This window comes from Pelophylax lessonae (genome assembly GCF_965119305.1).
Source record: "Pelophylax lessonae genome assembly, chromosome: 7".
In the NCBI taxonomy this organism is placed as follows: domain Eukaryota; kingdom Metazoa; phylum Chordata; class Amphibia; order Anura; family Ranidae; genus Pelophylax; species Pelophylax lessonae.
In genome coordinates this window covers 68905510-68924593 of record NC_138774.1, presented here as the reverse complement: position 1 = coordinate 68924593, position 19084 = coordinate 68905510, and the positions used below count along the sequence as shown (strand labels likewise).

The 19084-nt window shown below is 44.6% G+C and overlaps 1 protein-coding gene across 1 annotated transcript in view; it reads left to right on the top strand.

Annotated features, from left to right (window-relative positions):
• The first annotated feature begins 11730 nt into the window (after positions 1-11730).
• LOC309559465 (cytochrome P450 2G1-like) overlaps positions 11731-19084 on the top strand; it is an 86900-nt gene continuing 79546 nt past the window's right edge. Inside the window, exon 1 of the mRNA XM_082262737.1 lies at positions 11731-11954. Within this exon, the coding sequence (XP_082118863.1) occupies positions 11775-11954 (180 nt within the window). The 5' untranslated portion in view covers positions 11731-11774. The remainder of the gene's footprint in view (positions 11955-19084) is intronic.

Genomic DNA, 19084 nt, shown 5'->3' with positions numbered 1-19084 from the left:
TCTTCAAATGATGACTGTGGATTGTAGTGCAAAATTAATTTAGGCAGATGGTGGAAAAGTGCCAGAATCCTTTCACCAAAAACTCAGCAAACACCCCTAGGTGCAATGGCCACTCACCTCTAGCACACAGAAAGTGTGCAGCTAGTAAATGATCAGATGATCCACCTAGAGCTTCTTTACCATCCTTTAGATTCCTTTAAGGTACATCAGTACGCGTGGCTCCATGGCAATATAAAAGAGAATTTCTCATAGTGTAGTATATTTAACAAATTTTATTAGGCATAAAATGTCCTCCAAAGTAATGCACTCACATTTAGTAGGCTTTATGCAGGCAGATCGCAACAAATTTCTCTCTGTGTGCCGAACCCCAGCTCCACGGCTTCATGGTATTGAGATGATAGAACGATCAGCTGGGGGTGATGTCACTGGCTCCTCCTACGTGTTGCGTCACTGGTCATGTGACTTTGCCAGGGATGGAGCACAGTGACAAATGCCGTAACTAAATAGCCGGCTTGTTGTTGGGCCGCAGGGCAGTATTCCAACATGATAACGACCCCAAACACCTCCAAGACGACCACTGCCTTGCTAAAGAAGCTGAGGGGAAAGGTTATGGACTGGCCAAGCATGTCTCTAGACCAAAACTCTATTGAGCATTAGTGATGTCGCGAACCTAAAATTCGCGGTTCGCGAACGGCGAACGCGAACATCGGCAAATGTTCGCGAACCGGGCGAACCGCCATAGACTTCAATAGGCAGGCGAATTTTAAAACACACAGGGACTCTTTCTGGCCACAATAGTGATGGAAAAGTTGTTTCAAGGGGACTAACACCTGGACTGTGGCATGCCGGAGAGGGATCACGCAAAAAAAAGTTCTTAAAAATTAGAATTTTTTGATACAGAGCCAATTATTGGAAAAATTAAAAAAAAATAAAAATAAAAAATTTCTTTGGATTTAGCATCTGTGGGGTCTAAAAAGTGTACCTGTGAAGTTTCAGCTCTGTAGCATGTCCAGAACCCCTAAAAAACAGCATTTTTCTTATATTTTCAGGAATATGGCTTCTCTGCGGCTGGCTTTTTCTCTTGCAGGCATTTAGCGGGCATTTTTTTAGGCAGGCATGTCATTTTTTGTATTTAGTGTCTGGGGGGTCTAAAAAGTGTACCTGTCAAGTTTCAGCTCTGTAGCATGTCCAGAACCCCTAAAAAACAGCATTTTTCTTATATTTTCAGGAATACGGCTTCTCTGCGGCTGGCTTTTTCTCTTGCAGGCATTTATCGGGCATTTTTTTAGGCAGGCATGTCATTTTTTTGTATTTAGTGTCTGGGGGGTCTAAAAAGTGTACCTGTCAAGTTTCAGCTCTGTAGCATGTCCAGAACCCCTAAAAAACAGCATTTTTCTAATATTTTCAGGAATACGGCTTCTCTGCGGCTGGCTTTTTCTCTTGCAGGCATTTATCGGGCATTTTTTTAGGCAGGCATGTCATTTTTTGTATTTAGTGTCTGAGGGGTCACAAAAGTGTACCTGTCAAGTTTCAGCTCTGTAGCATGTCCAGAACCCCTAAAAAACAGCATTTTTCTTATATTTTCAGGAATACGGCTTCTCTGCGGCTGTCTTTTTCTCTTGCAGGCATTTATCGGGCATTTTTTTAGGCAGGCATGTCATTTTTTGTATTTAGTGTCTGGGGGGTCACAAAAGTGTACCTGTCAAGTTTCAGATCTGTAGCATGTCCAGAACCCCTAAAAAACAGCATTTTTCTTATATTTTCAGGAATACGGCTTCTCTGCGGCTGTCTTTTTCTCTTGCAGGCATTTATCGGGCATTTTTTTAGGCAGGCATGTCATTTTTTGTATTTAGTGTCTGGGGGGTCACAAAAGTGTACCTGTCAAGTTTCAGCTCTGTAGCATGTCCAGAACCCCTAAAAAACAGCATTTTTCTTATATTTTCAGGAATACGGCTTCTCTGCGGCTGTCTTTTTCTCTTGCAGGCATTTATCGGGCATTTTTTTAGGCAGGCATGTCATTTTTTGTATTTAGTGTCTGGGGGGTCACAAAAATGTACCTGTCAAGTTTCAGCTCTGTAGCATGTCCAGAACCCCTAAAAAACAGCATTTTTCTTATATTTTCAGGAATACGGCTTCTCTGCGGCTGGCTTTTTCTCTTGCAGGCATTTATCGGGCATTTTTTTAGGCAGGCATGTCATTTTTTGTATTTAGTGTCTGGGGGGGTCACAAAAGTGTACCTGTCAAGTTTCAGCTCTGTAGCATGTCCAGAACCCCTAAAAAACAGCATTTTTCTTATATTTTCAGGAATACGGCTTCTCTGCGGCTGTCTTTTTCTCTTGCAGGCATTTATCGGGCATTTTTTTAGGCAGGCATGTCATTTTTTGTATTTAGTGTCTGGGGGGTCACAAAAGTGTACCTGTCAAGTTTCAGATCTGTAGCATGTCCAGAACCCCTAAAAAACAGCATTTTTCTTATATTTTCAGGAATACGGCTTCTCTGCGGCTGTCTTTTTCTCTTGCAGGCATTTATCGGGCATTTTTTTAGGCAGGCATGTCATTTTTTGTATTTAGTGTCTGGGGGGTCACAAAAGTGTACCTGTCAAGTTTCAGCTCTGTAGCATGTCCAGAACCCCTAAAAAACAGCATTTTTCTTATATTTTCAGGAATACGGCTTCTCTGCGGCTGTCTTTTTCTCTTGCAGGCATTTATCGGGCATTTTTTTAGGCAGGCATGTCATTTTTTGTATTTAGTGTCTGGGGGGTCACAAAAGTGTACCTGTCAAGTTTCAGCTCTGTAGCATGTCCAGAACCCCTAAAAAAACAGCATTTTTCTTATATTTTCAGGAATACGGCTTCTCTGCGGCTGTCTTTTTCTCTTGCAGGCATTTATCGGGCATTTTTTTAGGCAGGCATGTCATTTTTTGTATTTAGTGTCTGGGGGGTCACAAAAGTGTACCTGTCAAGTTTCAGCTCTGTAGCATGTCCAGAACCCCTAAAAAACAGCATTTTTCTTATATTTTCAGGAATACGGCTTCTCTGCGGCTGTCTTTTTCTCTTGCAGGCATTTATCGGGCATTTTTTTAGGCAGGCATGTCATTTTTTGTATTTAGTGTCTGGGGGGTCACAAAAGTGTACCTGTCAAGTTTCAGCTCTGTAGCATGTCCAGAACCCCTAAAAAACAGCATTTTTCTTATATTTTCAGGAATACGGCTTCTCTGCGGCTGTCTTTTTCTCTTGCAGGCATTTATCGGGTATTTTTTTAGGCAGGCATGTCATTTTTTGTATTTAGTGTCTGGGGGGTCTAAAAAGTGTACCTGTCAAGTTTCAGCTCTGTAGTATGTCCACAACCCAAAAAAAACAGCATTTTTCTTATGATTTTTAGTAGAAAACTAATGCAGTGTCTTTCCAGCTGTCTTTTTTTCTTTCTGGCAAGCTGAAATATGATATGCCAAGGCAAACATGCCTATCAGTTGAGCTATGACACAGACAACACTGCACACATGGGGAAATATGTAAAACAAAAAACAGGAAAAGGAAATTAGGTGACGGTCACAAAACATGATATTGTGATTGGCCAAATAAAAAGTCACCTCGCGATGAGGTCGCGCCAAAGTCGCGCTAAGTCGCGCCAAAGTCGCACTGGAAGCGACGCTACTTTAGTGGTAGCGGCAGTGTAAACCAGCACTAAAACATCCAGTGTGTGAATACGATCAGGTATGATGTTTTATCGGTCAAGTAGTGTAAGGGTTACGCCCGTCGCCCGCTTCACAGTGACAGACCAAACTCTGACAGACCAAACTCCCCGTTTAACAGTCAGTCAGTCCATTTGCACAACCGCAAACTCCCAATTTGCACAAGGTTGGATACCAAGCTAGCCATGTCCCGTTCCTTGTCCTCACTGACATCATTGAAGGTCTCTTCCTCCACCCAGCCACATACAACACCAAGGGTCCCCGAAAGGTGAGAACAAGCCCCCTGGGACGCCTGCTGTGGCTGGTATTCCACCTCCTAAAAGCCACCTTCCTCCTCTGACTTCTCTTCTTCAGACTCCTCTCTCTGCGTTGCCACAGGTCCAGCAATTGACAACGACAAGGCTGCTTCTGGTGGTGATGAGGACCACAACTCTTCCTCTTCATGCTCATCTACAGCCTGATCCAGTACTCTTCGCAGGGCACGCTCCAGAAAAAACGCATATGGGATGAGGTCGATGATGTTGCCTTGGGTTCGACTGACCACCAGGGTTGTCATCTCCGCAAAAGGACGCATGAGCCTACAGCCATTGTTCATGAGCATTCAGTAACGCGGCCAAAAAATACCCAGCTCCGCAGAAAGAATGAAAGAAAATGAATGTTTTTTTTTATGAAAAATTATCCTGCGGATCGCTTTTGGTCTGTACACAATGAAGCAACGACCTTATCATCTGGGGTGTGCCAACACAATCCTAGAGGTGATCGCTTCATTGTGATACGCAAGCCCCTTCACCACGACAAGGTAACGATCACGAAGGGGAATTGACACATGTATGTGCCTTTTTTTTTGTTTTTTGTTTTTTTGCAGCCACAGTGTAGCACCAGAGGCCAGAAAAATTAGGCATGTACACATGCATGAAAAAGTAGGTATTGTTGCAGCCGCTGCTGCAGCAGCGGCCTGAAAAATTGAGGTTTTAAGGCAGAAAGTGCACTAAAACATTGCTGCTTGAACCGTAGTTGGTGGCGGAGACGTCACGTAAGTCATCCGGCATGCAGAGAATGATTATATACAGCAGCGTGTGGACCATTTTTAGGCCAAGGCATCTCAGTCATCACCAGGCCTTTTTTAGTCAAATGCATCCCCCACTGTCAGTCCCTTCGGGATCCATGCCTCATTCATCTTAATAAACGTGAGGTAATCAAGACTTTTTTGACCTAGGCGACTTCTCTTCTCAGTGACAATACCTCCTGCTGCGCTGAAGGTCCTTTCTGACAGCACACTTGAAGCGGGGCAGGCCAGAAGTTCAATGGCAAACTGGGATAGCTCAGGCCACAGGTCAAGCCTGCACACCCAGTAGTCAAGGGGTTCATCGCTCCTCAGAGTGTCGATATCTGCAGTTAAGGCAAGGTAGTCTGCTACCTGTCGGTCGAGTCGTTCTCTGAGGGTGGACCCCGAAGGGCTGTGGCGATGCATAGGACTAAAAAAGCTCCGCATGTCCTCCATCAACAAGACGTCTGTAAAGCGTCCTGTCCTTGCCGGCGTGGTTGTGGTGGTAGGAGGAGGATTACTTTCACCTCTTCCCCTGTTGGATTCCCGTTGTGCTGTGACATCACCCTTATACGCTGTGTAGAGCATAGTTTTTAACTTATTTTGTAGCTGCTGCATCCTTTGCGACTGCCGGTAATTGGGTAACATGTCACAGACTTTCTGCTTATACCGGGGGTCTAGTAGCGTGGCCACCCAGTACAGGTCGTTCTCCTTCAGCCTTTTTATACGAGGGTCTCTCAACAGGCATGACAGCATGAAAGACCCCATTTGCACAAGGTTGGATGCCGAGCTATTCATGTCCAATTCCTCGTCCTCACTGATGTCATTGAAGGTGTGTTCTTCCCCCCAGCCACGTACAACACCACGGGTACCAGATAGGTGACAACGAGCACCCTGGGATGCCTGCTGTGGTTGGTGTTCCTCCTCCTCAAAGCCACATTCCTCCTCTGACTCCTCTTCCTCACACTCCTCTTCCAGTGTTGCCGCAGGTCCAGCAATCGATGGTAAGGCTGTTTCTGGTGGTGGTGATGGTGACCACAACTCTTCCTCTTCCTCTTCACGCTCATCTACGGCCTGATCCAGCACTCTTCGCAGGGCACGCTCCAGGAAAAAAACATATGGGATGATGTCGCTGATGGTGCCTTCAGTGCGACTCACTAGGTTTGTCACCTCCTCAAAAGGACGCATGAGCCTACAGGCATTGCGCATGAGCGTCCAGTAGCGTGGCAAAAAAATACCCAGCTCCGCAGAGGCTGTCCTAGCACCCCGGTCATACAAATACTCGTTGACCGCTTTTTCTTGTTGGAGCAGGCGGTCGAACATTAGCAGTGTTGAATTCCAACGTGTCGGGCTGTCGCAAATCAAGCGCCTCACTGGCATGTTGTTTCGCCGCTGAATATCTGCAAAGTGCGCCATGGCCGTGTAGGAACGCCTGAAATGGCCAAACACCTTCCTGGCCTGCTTGAGGACGTCCTGTAAGCCTGGGTACTTCTGCACAAAACGTTGCACAATCAGATTCAACACATGTGCCATGCACGGCACATGTGTCAACTTGCCCAAATTCAATGCCGCCAACAAATTGCTCCCGTTGTCACACACCACTTTGCCGATCTCCAGTTGGTGCGGGGTCAGCCACTGATCCACCTGTGCATTCAGGGCGGACAGTAGTGCTGGTCCGGTGTGACTCTCTGCTTTCAGGCAAGTCAACCCCAAGACAGCGTGACACTGTCGTATCCGGCATGTGGAATAGCCCCTGGGGAGCTGGGGGGGTGCAGTTGGTGTGGAGCAAGACGCAACAGCAGAAGAGGACTCAGCCGAGGAGGTTAGCAAAGAGGATGGAGTAGGAGGAGTAGAGGAGGTGGCAGCAGGCCTGCCTGCAAGTCGTGGCGGTGTCACCAACTCCTCTGCAGCAGAGCCACGCATTCCATGCTTGGCAGCCGCCAGCAGGTTTACCCAATGCGCAGTGTACGTTATATACCTGCCCTGACCGTGCTTTGCAGACCAGCTATCAGTGGTCAGATGGACCCTTGCCCCAACACTGTGTGCCAGACGTGACATGATTTCCTTTTCCACAATAGAGTACAGGTTGGGGATTGCCTTTTGTGAAAAATAATTTCGGCCGGGTACCTTCCACTGCGGTGTCCCAATAGCAAAAAAATTTTTTGAAGGCCTCAGACTCCACCAGCTTGTATGGTAAAAGCTGGCGGGCTAAGAGTTCCAACAAGCCAGCTGTCAGACGCCGGGCAAGGGGGTGACTCTGCGAGATTGGCTTTTTGCGCTCAAACATTTCCTTCACAGACACCTGACTGTGGGCAGGTGACGAGCAGGAACTGCTGAAGGTGAGAGGCGGAGGGGCGGGTTGTTGATAGGGGGCATGGAGGACAGCAGTGGTTGACGTGGCTGAAGATGCTGGACCAGGAGGAGGATGGTGGCTTTCAGTTTGTGTGCTGCTTTTACTCATGTGTTGATCCCATAGGCGTTTGTGATGTGAGATCATGTGCCTTCGCAAAGCAGTTGTACCTAGGTGGGTGTTGGACTTCCCACGACTCAGTTTCTTTTGGCACAGGTTACAAATGGCATCGCTGATATCAGAGGCAGACACACAAAAAAAATGCCACACTGCTGAGCTTTGCAAGGACGGCATTCTGGTGGTGGCAACAGCTTGCGTTGATTGGCGTGCTGTCTGGCTGACCCCGGGTGCCGAATCTACATGCTGTCTGACTGCGCCACTAGCTCCTTGCGATGACCTCCTCCCCCTGCTTCCAACTCGTCTCCTCCTCCTCTCTGTCTCCCCATCTGAACTTTCCCCCTCTTCTTCTGCTCTTCGAGCAGGCACCCAGGTGACATCCACAGACACATCGTCATCATCAGCCGCTTCACTTGACAACTCAGCAAAGGCAGCAGCAGCAGGTACAACATCATCATCATCACAATGTACGTCCATGTGTATAATGCTGCCTGACTGAGACATATCCCCGTTATCTACATCCTATGGCACTAATAGTTGCGCATCACTTATTTCTTCAAACTGATGTGAAAATAACTCCTCTGACGGATCAAGTGAAGCGGCTGTGGTGCTAGTGTTGGTGGTGGTGCCGGCGGGCTGGCGAGTGGTAAATTGAGAGGTGCCCGAAGCTGAGCTGGAGGAGGATGGTGCATTAAGGTTCCGAGCGGAAGCTGTAGACGATTGGGTGTCCTGTGTAAGCCAGTCAACTATGGCCTCAGAATTTTTTGAGTTCAGGGGCTGTGGTGGCCTCTGAACACTGGGCATTATTCTAGAGCCTAAGGAAATCACAGCACCACGACCACGACGGCCCTTGCGGGGTGGCCTGCCTCTGCCTGTCATTTTTTTTTTAATGTGTTGTTACTGTTGTACTATGAGTGCAAGCTGCTGTGCCACCTTATATATCAGTGGTGGGTGGGCAGTGGCACAGTACACTCTCTGTGGACCTGACAGCAGTCACTGGCACCCAGGCAACTGCAATTTAAAAAATATATATATTTTTTTTTTACTTTGCAAGCTGCTGTGCCACCTTATATATCAGTGGTGGGTGGGCAGTGGCACAGTACACTCTCTGTGGACCTGACAGCAGTCACTGGCACCCAGACAACTGCAATTTAAAAAATATATATATATTTTTTTACTTTGCAAGCTGCTGTGCCACCTTATATATCAGTGGTGGGTGGGCAGTGGCACAGTACACTCTCTGTGGACCTGACAGCAGTCACTGGCACCCAGGCAACTGCAATTTAAAAAAATATATATATATTTTTTACTTTGCAAGCTGCTGTGCCACCTTATATATCAGTGGTGGGTGGGCAGTGGCACAGTACACTCTCTGTGGACCTGACAGCAGTCACTGGCACCCAGGCAACTGCAATTTAAAAAAATATATATATTTTTTTTACTTTGCAAGCTGCTGTGCCACCTTATATATCAGTGGTGGGTGGGCAGTGGCACAGTACACTCTCTGTGGACCTGACAGCAGTCACTGGCACCCAGGCAACTGCAATTTAAAAAAATATATATTTTTTTTTTACTTTGCAAGCTGCTGTGCCACCTTATATATCAGTGGTGGGTGGGCACACAGTGGCACTGCAGTGGGCACAGTACACTCTGTGGACCTGACAGTCACTGGCAGCCCAGGCAACTGCAATAATAAAAAATATTTTTTTTTTCAATTTATTGCAACAAGATGCTGTGCCAACGTATATATATCAGTGGTGGGCAGTGCACTGCAGTGGGTACAGTGCACTCTGTGGACCTGACACAGCACTCACTGCAATTATGACAGAGAAAAAAAAAATATTTTTTAAAATGCCAGGTACTGTGCCTGTGCCACCCGAAATGAGTGTGGTGTGCACACAGTACAGTCTGTGGTAGGTCTGTGGCCTCTCACACACAGCGGGCAGGCAACTGCAGTGTACAATAGATATATATATATATATATATATATATATATATATATATAAAGAAAAAAATCTATTACCTTACCAGCCCTTGAAAGGGCTTTTGGGGACACTATATATATATATATATGTATATATATATATAAATAAAAAAATCCTCAATTACCAGCCCTTAAAAGGGCTTTTGGGGACACTAGATAGATATAGATATATATATATATATGAAGAAACAACTCAATTACCAGCCCTTAAAAGGGCTTTTGGGGACGCTAGGTATATATATATATATATATATAAAAAAAAAAAAAAAACACAAATACCAGCCCTTAGAAGGGCTTTTTGGGGTGCTGATATTACAGCAGTAGTGGACCAAGAACACTGCAAGACCAGGAACACTGACTAACTGTCCCTAGCTTAACAGCAGCAGCAGCAGCAGCAGCTCTCCCTACTCTCACTACACACACTGCTTCAGAATGATCTAAGATGGATGCTGCCCTTGCTTATTTATAGGAGGTGGGAGGGTGTGGGAGGGAGGTACGCTGATTGGCTGGAAATGTGTCTGCTGACTGTAAAGTTCAGGGTCAAAGTTTGCCTCAATGATGTCTTATGGGGGGCGGACCGAACATCGCATATGTTCGCCGGCAGCGGCGAACGCGAACATGCTAAGTTCGCCGGGAACTGTTCGCCGGCGAACAGTTCTATACATCTCTATTGAGCATCTGTGGGGCATCCTTAAACGGAAGGTGGAGGAATGCAAGGTCTCTAACATCCACCAGCTCTGATGTCATCATGGAGGAGTGGAAGAAGCTCTAGTGAACTCCATGCCCAAGAGGGTTAAGGCAGTGCTGGAAAGTAATGGTGACCACAAAAAATATTGACACTTTGGGCCCGAATTGGACATTTTTACTTAGGGGTGTACTCACTTTTGTTGCCAGCGGTTTAGACATTAATGGCTGTGTGTTGAGTTGACAGCAAATTTACACTGTTATACAAGCTGTACTCTCACTACGTTATATTGTAGCAAAGTGTTATTTCTTCAGTGTTGTCACATGAAAAGATATAATAAAATATTTACAAAAATGTGGGCTGTACTTTTGTGGGATACTGTATATATATATATATATATATATATATATATATATTGTGTGGCTGGCATCAAGTGTTGAGCGTTTAAAGGACACCGCCACTCACTTTTTTTTTCTTTAAGGGCTTTCCTCGCCCATGTTTATCAAAGGAAAGTTCATCAAGCAAAAAAAAATAACAGGGTTTCTCTTACAGCGGTTTCATTATTTCAGTCCTAAGCAAAATAAATGATCATTCAGCCTCTCTTGCTTGAACTTGCAGCACTGCTGCTCTGGCCTTATACTATGGGCCCTCGTCTGTCTCCCACAGACTTCGCTCACCCAACAGGGTGCACACAGGTAGCAGCCTCATGCTGCACTGTCTCTCACGTGAAGCCCAGAACCATGGTCAGGTTACTACTAAAAGCGCAGCACACACCTGACCAATTATTATGCTGGCTGTTCTGAATATCTGGACCCAGGATTGGAGATTTCGTCCCACTCGGATCACTGAGAAATCTCAGGGCTCCAGGTCCCAAACTGGACTTTTTAAAAGATGGAGGAAACTGAAAAGCCTGTTTCCTCTTCATGTCACAAGCTCCCTGGAGCCCCTCAACTCTGATTGAGAACTCTGGGTCAAAACCTCTTTCTAGACCCTGGCAGGGCCACACTCTGCCATATATATATATATATATATACACTGCTCAAAAATATTAAAGGAACAACAGATGCACTAAATGGGCAACAATGAGACAACCTCCAAAACAGGAGTGGTTTTACAGGTGAAGGTCACTGACATTTTTTTTCCTACAATACTTAAAACTCTCCATTGGCGATGCTTTAAAAATGTTTACAGGTTACCTGTTTAAAGCTACAGAGGAGGTCTAGAGCTATAAGTATTGCTCTTGCTCTAACGTTTGCGGCAATACTGTAACTTACATGTGTGGTGCGAGCATTGATTACATATGAGTGCGTGACTTACGTATGCGCTCGCTTCTGTGTAAAAAATACCTCTGTAACTACATTTATCATAGCTGACTCCAAGTGCAAGAAATATGAGATCCTAAAAGTTGTTCCTATATCAATCTCTGTGATTTTTAGATGGCCCCACATCAGACTGTTCTACTATACCTCCTTTCTAAGTGATATTTATCCTATTTAGTCAATAAACTATTGCCAGGCTTTGGCTACAGAGAATGTCATGGCTCCAGGTAGACATTAGTTGAAGGTTGAGACAAAACAGTTGCTTAAAATGCCCCAGATTTAAAATAAATTCTATGTTTTTGTAATTTCTTCCATGCTGGTCAACTTCTGAATAATACCATATAAAATATATTACCTTCCCTACGTATTGCAAAAATATTTCACTTATATGGTCTTTAAAAACCTGCAGTAATGATTAGCATAGCTTTATAATCTGTTTTGCAATATGTCTGTAACTAGACCAAACTCCAACACCCTACCTGTCCTCATATCATAGTTGGAATGTTGTCAAATTTCAGCTCACAAATAAATACAGCGGTTCCTGGATTTGAGGGAGTACAGGTTGTACTGAGATAGTTGTCACGATGGCGGTGAATGTGGCAGCAACACTTCTTCTCGCCTCTGCGGTCACTCTCCTGATTTACCTCATTAAATGGTGGATGAATGTAAAGAAGAAAGACTTGCCACCAGGACCGACTCCACTGCCATTTCTGGGGAATATTCTGCAGATTAGTACCACTGAAATGCCACAATCCCTGGTGAAGGTAAGACTAATTACACAGGATATTCTAAAACAATACTCTTTTCTTGTATTCTGGTCAGAAATCTCTCATAATGTCAGGAAAAGGTACAACCTAGTTTGTAATTTATATCAAATTTTACATCAAATTATATCATGTTTATATCAAAATGATGGGCAAATAAGTAAGAATAAGCAAAAAGCACTCCAATAGTTTAAGAAGACCTGAGGAATATTAGCCGCTTGCTGACCGTATACTGTGTATATATATATATATATATACAGTGCCTTGCGAGAGTATTCGGCCCCCTTGAACTTTGCAAACTTTTGCCACATTTTAGGCTTCAAACATAAAGATATAAAACTGTAATTTTTTGTGAAGAATCAACAACAAGTGGAACACAATCATTAAGTGGAACGAAATTTATTGGATATTTCAAACTTTTTTAACAAATAAAAAACTGAAAAATTGGGCGTGCAAAATTATTCAGTCCCCTTAAGTTAATACTTTGTAGCGCCACCTTTTGCTGCGAGTACAGCTGTAAGTCGCTTGGGGTATGTCTCTATTAGTTTTGCACATCGAGAGACTGACATTTTTGCTCATTCCTCCTTGCAAAACAGCTCGAGCTCAGTGAGGTTGGATGGAGAGCGTTTGTGAACAGCAGTTTTCAGTTCTTTCCACAGATTCTCGATTGGATTCAGGTCTGGACTTTGACTTGGCCATTCTAACACCTGGATATGTTTATTTGTGAATTGTGTAAATAAATAGTGTTGCGCAAAATTAAAAATCACTATGTGTATATTGATCTAACAATATTAGTGGCAATCCCAAATTGTACCGTGTATGGTATAACTAAAATCCAATTGTTTGATGCAAGGATGATGTAGTGTACACCATACTCTATAAAATCCAAATCAATAATTGATATGTACTCAGTGCTAAATAACACATGTTTGGTGTGTCTCCCAGGTGGCTTGTGGCAAACTTTAAACAACACTTTTTATGGATATCTTTAAGAAATGGCTTTCTTCTTGCCACTCTTCCATAAAGGCCAGATTTGTACAGTATACGACTGATTGTTGTCCTATGGACAGAGTCTCCCACCTCAGCTGTAGATCTCTGCAGTTCATCCAGAGTGATCATGGGCCTCTTGGCTGAATTTCTGATCAGTCTTCTCCTTGTATGAGCTGAAAGTTTAGAGGGACGGCCAGGTCTTCGTAGATTTGCAGTGGTCTGATACTCCTTCCATTTCAATATTATCGCTTGCACAGTGCTCCTTGGGATGTTTAAAGCTTTAGAAATCTTTTTGTATCCAAATCGGGCTTTAAACTTCAACAGTATCTCGGACCTGCCTGGTGTGTTCCTTGTTCTTCATGATGCTCTCTGCGCTTTAAACGGACCTCTGAGACTATCACAGTGCAGGTGCATTTATACGGAGACTTGATTACACACAGGTGGATTCTATTTATCATCATTAGTCATTTAGGTCAACATTGGATCATTCAGAGATCCTCACTGAACTTCTGGAGAGAGTTTGCTGCACTGAAAGTAAAGGGGCTGAATATTTTGCACGCCCAATTTTTCAGTTTTTTATTTGTTAACAAAGTTTGAACTATCCAATAAATGTTGTTCCACTTCATGATTGTATCCCACTTGTTGTTGATTCTTCACAAAAAATTACAGTTTTATATCTTTATGCTTGAAGCCTGAAATGTGGCAAAAGGTTGCAACGTTCAAGGGGGCTGAATACTTTCGCAAGGCACTGTATACATATGTGTGTATGTATGTATGTATGTATGTATGTATATATATATATATATATATATATATATATATATATATCATTGGGGTTGATTTACTAAAGGCATATTCACTGTGCAGTACAAGTGCACTAGGAAGTGCTTGTGGAAGTGCAGTCACTGTAGAACTGAGGGGAAGATGTGAAAAGAAGGGAAGCTCTGTTGATTTTTATTATCTAATCATGTTCAAGCAAAAACTCTGTTTTTTATTTTCCTTGCATGTTGCCTACAGATCCACAGCGACTGCACTTCCAAGTGCACTTCTAAGTGTGCTTGTAGTGCACAGTGAATTTGCCTTTAGTAAATAAACCCCATTGTTAGGGATGTTGAACTTTTAGCGTAGGTCTTGGAAGGTATGCAAGGATCCGTTATTTGAGATTCTCCCAATTGTGGTGGCACCATCTGTTATCCAAGAAGAAAGTGGCATGTCAGTACATATAGTTTCTAGTGCTGAGAGAGGGAAGGACCCCATAATGTCTGTTGACAGTCCTTTTGTTTGTTGGCAGATCAAGCTCCAGACTTTAACTGCATTAACTGTGCTTAGGAAAGATGATGCTGGTCGATGTTGTAGCCAGATGGCATCTAGCAGAGATTTGCTGGGGGAGCTGAGAGAGGCTTCTTCTATCTGAGCCCACAGCAGGTGAGAGGTGGCTGACCACCAATGTTGGGCTTGGTTTAGGAGGGTGGCTTTGTATTAGTTTTTGAGGTTAGGGGATCCCATTCCTGCTTTTGAAGTTGCAGATCACATGACGGTGGGCTTAATTCTAGGGCGCTTGCTGTCCCATATGAAATTGTTGAAAGTACGCTGTAGCATATCAATTTGAAAAGATAGTAACAGGACTGGGAGAGTCTGGAACAAATATAACAGATAAGGAAAGATAAACATTTTGGTTAGTGCTATTTTGCCAGCCCACAAGGCATGGGTGGAGCAGGGAGAGGAGCAGAGGTCTTGCAACTTCCTAAGAAGAGCCTCATAATTTGTGCGGAGAGGATTATCTGAGGGGACAGTTGGTTGTACCCCTAAGTAGGTAAGCATCAAGGATGGGGCCCATGGAAACCAGGACGAGCAAGTGAAGGTGGATTTTGTGTTCTACTTTGTACAGAGAGAGTCGTCCAAACCATGTAATAAAGTCGTGAAGTGCTGGTAGGGACTGGAAAGGATTGGTCATGACATTACATCAGCATACAATCCTAATTTATGGGTAACGTCTCCGATTTATAAGCCTGAGATCAATGGTTGGTGTCTAATAGTTGTTGCAAGGGGTTCCATCACAAGGGCAAATATTAGTGAGGAGAAGGGGCATGCCTGTCTTGTACCATTCGTAATTGTGAATGGGACAAAGGACATACCGGAAGTCCAAACTTTAGTCAAGGGGTGGTAATATAGAAAGAGCACTGCTGTCTAGATATTGCCTATGAATCCAAATTTTTGGAGGACTGCTTTAAGGTAGACTCTGTCAAACACCTTCTCTGCATCCAAAGAAAGGAGCAGAGAAGGCTTTTTGCGGAATTCAGCCCATTGTATGAGGTCTATAAACCTGCTGGTGTCATCAGCATGAATGAGATGAAGCCAACCTGGTCAGTCTGTATTAGCGTGGGGATGTGCATTGAGATGCATACAGCGAGTATTTTTGCGTACATTTTAAGGTCTGCGTTTAGGAGCAGTATGGTTTTTTTGTTGGCTGGTTGGTCGTGGGGCTTACCAGGTTTGGGATAATGACATTGAGGGGCTCTAAGGACTCCTTTTGGATGTCACTTGTTCTCATAGTGTGACTGAATGATTTGCGTAAGTATGGCATTAGGACGTCTGCAAATGTCCTAAAGCAGGGGTAATGAATTAAAATTCATGAAGGTCCAGTAGGTAAAATTTTCTTCCAACCGAGGTCCGAATCATATGTTTGGCTCTCAAGAACCTCTGCACAATGCGCAAACATGGCGCGTCTTTACGAGTGTCACATCACATGATGCCACAGTACCATGTAGCTTGGTACGGCGCAATTAAAAAGAAAAAAAAGGTCAGGGACTTATTTTTCTGCGTTTCTGCTTACAAGGCAGCCCACTGAAATAAATGGGCCGCCTACACGCGTTACGCAACAATGTGAACCTAGTCCACAATCCTTCACACCACAATCCTTTTTATTACATCAGTGTTCTCAGTCCCCCTGTACATCATCCCCCCTTCACATTACAGTCCTCAGCCCTTCACATTTTTGTCAGTGGCCCCCCTTTATATCACCCCCTACTTTAAATTGAAATTCTAAGCCCCTTTCATATCACCCACCCTTCACATTCCTGTTCTCGCCCCCTTTAAAGTACCCCTCCTTCACATTGCAGTCCCCAGCCCCCCTTCACATTCCTGTCCTCATCCTCTTTATAGCACCCCCCTTCACATAACATTCCTCCCCCCTTTATAGCACCCCCTTCACATAATCATCCTCCCCCCCCTTTATAGCACCCCCCTTCGCATAACTGTCCTCACCCCCTTCATAGCACCCCCTTCACATAACTTTCCTCCCCCCCTTTATAGCACCCCCCTTCACATAACTGTCCTCACCCCCTTCATAGCACCCCCTTCACATAACTGTCCTCCCCCTTTATAGCACCCCCTTTACATAACTGTCCTCACCTCCTTCATAGCACCCCCTTCACATAACTGTCCCCCCCCCCCTTCATAGCACCCCCTTCATATAACTGTCCTCATCCCCTTCATAGCACCCCCTTCACATAACTGTCCCCCCCTTTATAGCACCCCCTTCACATAACTGCCCTCACCCCCTTCATAGCACCCCCTTCACATAACTGTCCTCCCCCTTTATAGCACCCCCTTTACATAACTGTCCTCACCTCCTTCATAGCACCCCCTTCACATAACTGTCCCCCCCCCTTCATAGCACCCCCTTCATATAACTGTCCTCATCCCCTTCATAGCACCCCCTTCACATAACTGTCCTCCCCCATTTTATTGTGCCCCTCCTTCACACTGCAGTCCCCAGCCCCCCATTAACATTCCTGTCCTCACCCCCTTTATAGCACCCTCAGACATTCCTGTGCTCATCTCCTTTTTTTTAAAACCCCCCTTCACACTGCAGTCTCCAGCCCCCCTTCACATTCTAATCCTCACCCCCTTTGTAGAACCCCATCCCCCTTCATTCCGTATCACTCCTTTACTTTTCTGCCTCTTTGATATCACCCCTCTTTCCCCCTTTACATTATTAGTGCCTCTTCCCTGTCCTACCTTAAACAGGGCAGCGTGGCTGACATCGGAGGCACAGCAGCTTACATCGGAAGTGCTCAAAGGGATTCACGGAGGGCGGGACCTGCCCCAGGTAACTGATTGGTTGCTACAATACAGGGCAGATCTAGCTACCAATCAGTTAACTGTACCAGCCCCCGTCCTCCGTGAATCACTGCGCTGCTCCTCCGATGTCAGCTCTGTAAAGACAGAGCTGCAGCGGCGGCGGCAGAGGGAAAAAACAGATCCTAAATGGCGTGACCGCTGCGGGGCCGGACGGAACACTGATTGGGTCCGGACTTGGCCCGCGGGCCGCCATTTAGTGATGCCTGTCCTAAAGTATTCATTGCAGTAGCCATCTGGCCCGGGGCTTTGTGTAGTGAAAGTGATCGGATTGCTTTAAGGATCTCCGCTTCAGATAATAGAGCATTAAGCTCCTCTATTTGGCCCGTTGTGAGGGCAGGTAGTTTTAACAAATCGAGGAATCGTGAAGGCATTTAAATTATACAGGTATTCGTAAAATTCTTTAAAGCAATTGGCGATGTCTGCGGGGTTACTGACCCTTAGTTCTTGGGCTGTATGCATGTAAGGAATTATGGATGCACCGAGTTTGTGTTTCACCTGCTTGGCTAAAAGGGTGCCAGGCCTTTTTCTGTAAGCATACCAATTTACACGCAGATGTTTGATGTGAAAGTCTAAAGCCCCGTACACACATACCGATCGTCGGCGAACGATCGGCCGTCTTTTGTCCCCGGGCTGTCGGTGTCTGTTGAAAAGTGCAAAGACAGCACAAGAATTTTGTCCGCCGACTACAGCCGACTGCAGAAGTGATGTCATGTAATGGTTAACTTTCCCTGTGTTTTTTCTTTTCTGAGCATGCCCAGTCTTGCAAATCTGCGGTCTGTCGGCCGAATTCTGTACTGACTGGCGAACAATCGGCCGCTCTGGTGTCGGCATACAAAAATTTTAATGCTTGCATGACAGATTCTTGTCGGCAGAATGTGCGCTGACGGCTGTCGGAGGCATCATACTAACAAGCCTACAATTGGCAGATCGGTCGTCGGCCGAAGCTTTTCGGCCGACGATCGGTATGTGTGTACGGGCCTTAAGGAAGGATGTAAGAAAGTGTGGAGTAAGCAGGTAGTGTCTGAGTAGTTAGGGGAGATTTTGTTTGATTTTTTTAAGAATTTGGATCTGCACAAGAAAACTGTTATATTTCTCAGCTCGTATATGTTTCTCACATATATTGTATAATGTATATATTGCCCAATAATGTGCAAACAAAAATACAGTTTTTTTTTTTTATTTTTCTTGCACGTGATTGGATATTTGCAAAGTGAAGCCTGACCTAATTTACTAAGCTCTGGAACAACTGCACTTGCAAATTGAAACTGCACTTTGCAAAGTGCACACTCAATTTCTCTTTAGTAAATCAACCCCTTTGTATTCTGTGAAGGGGTTCACAAATTAAAAAGCGCTCTATGGCTGGGCAAGAGGAAGAAATGGTTTGGCACAGTGGATACATACAAATCTGCAGCTGCTGGAGCTGAGACCTGAAGGTCCAGCATCGAAGCACCAAAATAATGATGCTAGTTGATCCCCTGGTGCTCAGTAAAAGTGTCAATTGTAAAGTAAAGAGGTAAGTCCAAGAGGTTTAAAGAAGAAAAATAACTCTCAGTGTGACCACTAGGGACACAGCGATTTAATCAACAGCCCCTGGATGGGTAAACCAAGGAAATTGAGGTGAGGAAAACCTGTCTAAGCAGTCAAATAGATGTTGGGTGGAAACAGTTGGTTGCCAGGTTTCAACAAGCCATGAAATTGAATTCAGTTAACCACTTAAGCCCCGGAGGATTTGGCTGCTAAAGGACCAGGGGTTTTTTTGCAATTTTTTACTGCGTGACTTTAACGGACAATTGCGCGGTCGTGCGACGCTGTACCTAAACAAATTTGACGTCCTTTTTTTCCCACAAACAGAGCTTTCTTTTGGTGGTATTTGATCACCTGTGCGATTTTTTGATCACGCGCTATAAACAAAAAAAGAGCGTAAATTTTGCAAAAATAACAATATTTTTCACATTTTTTTATATGAAATTCCCCAAAAAAAAAAGTAAAAATCAAAA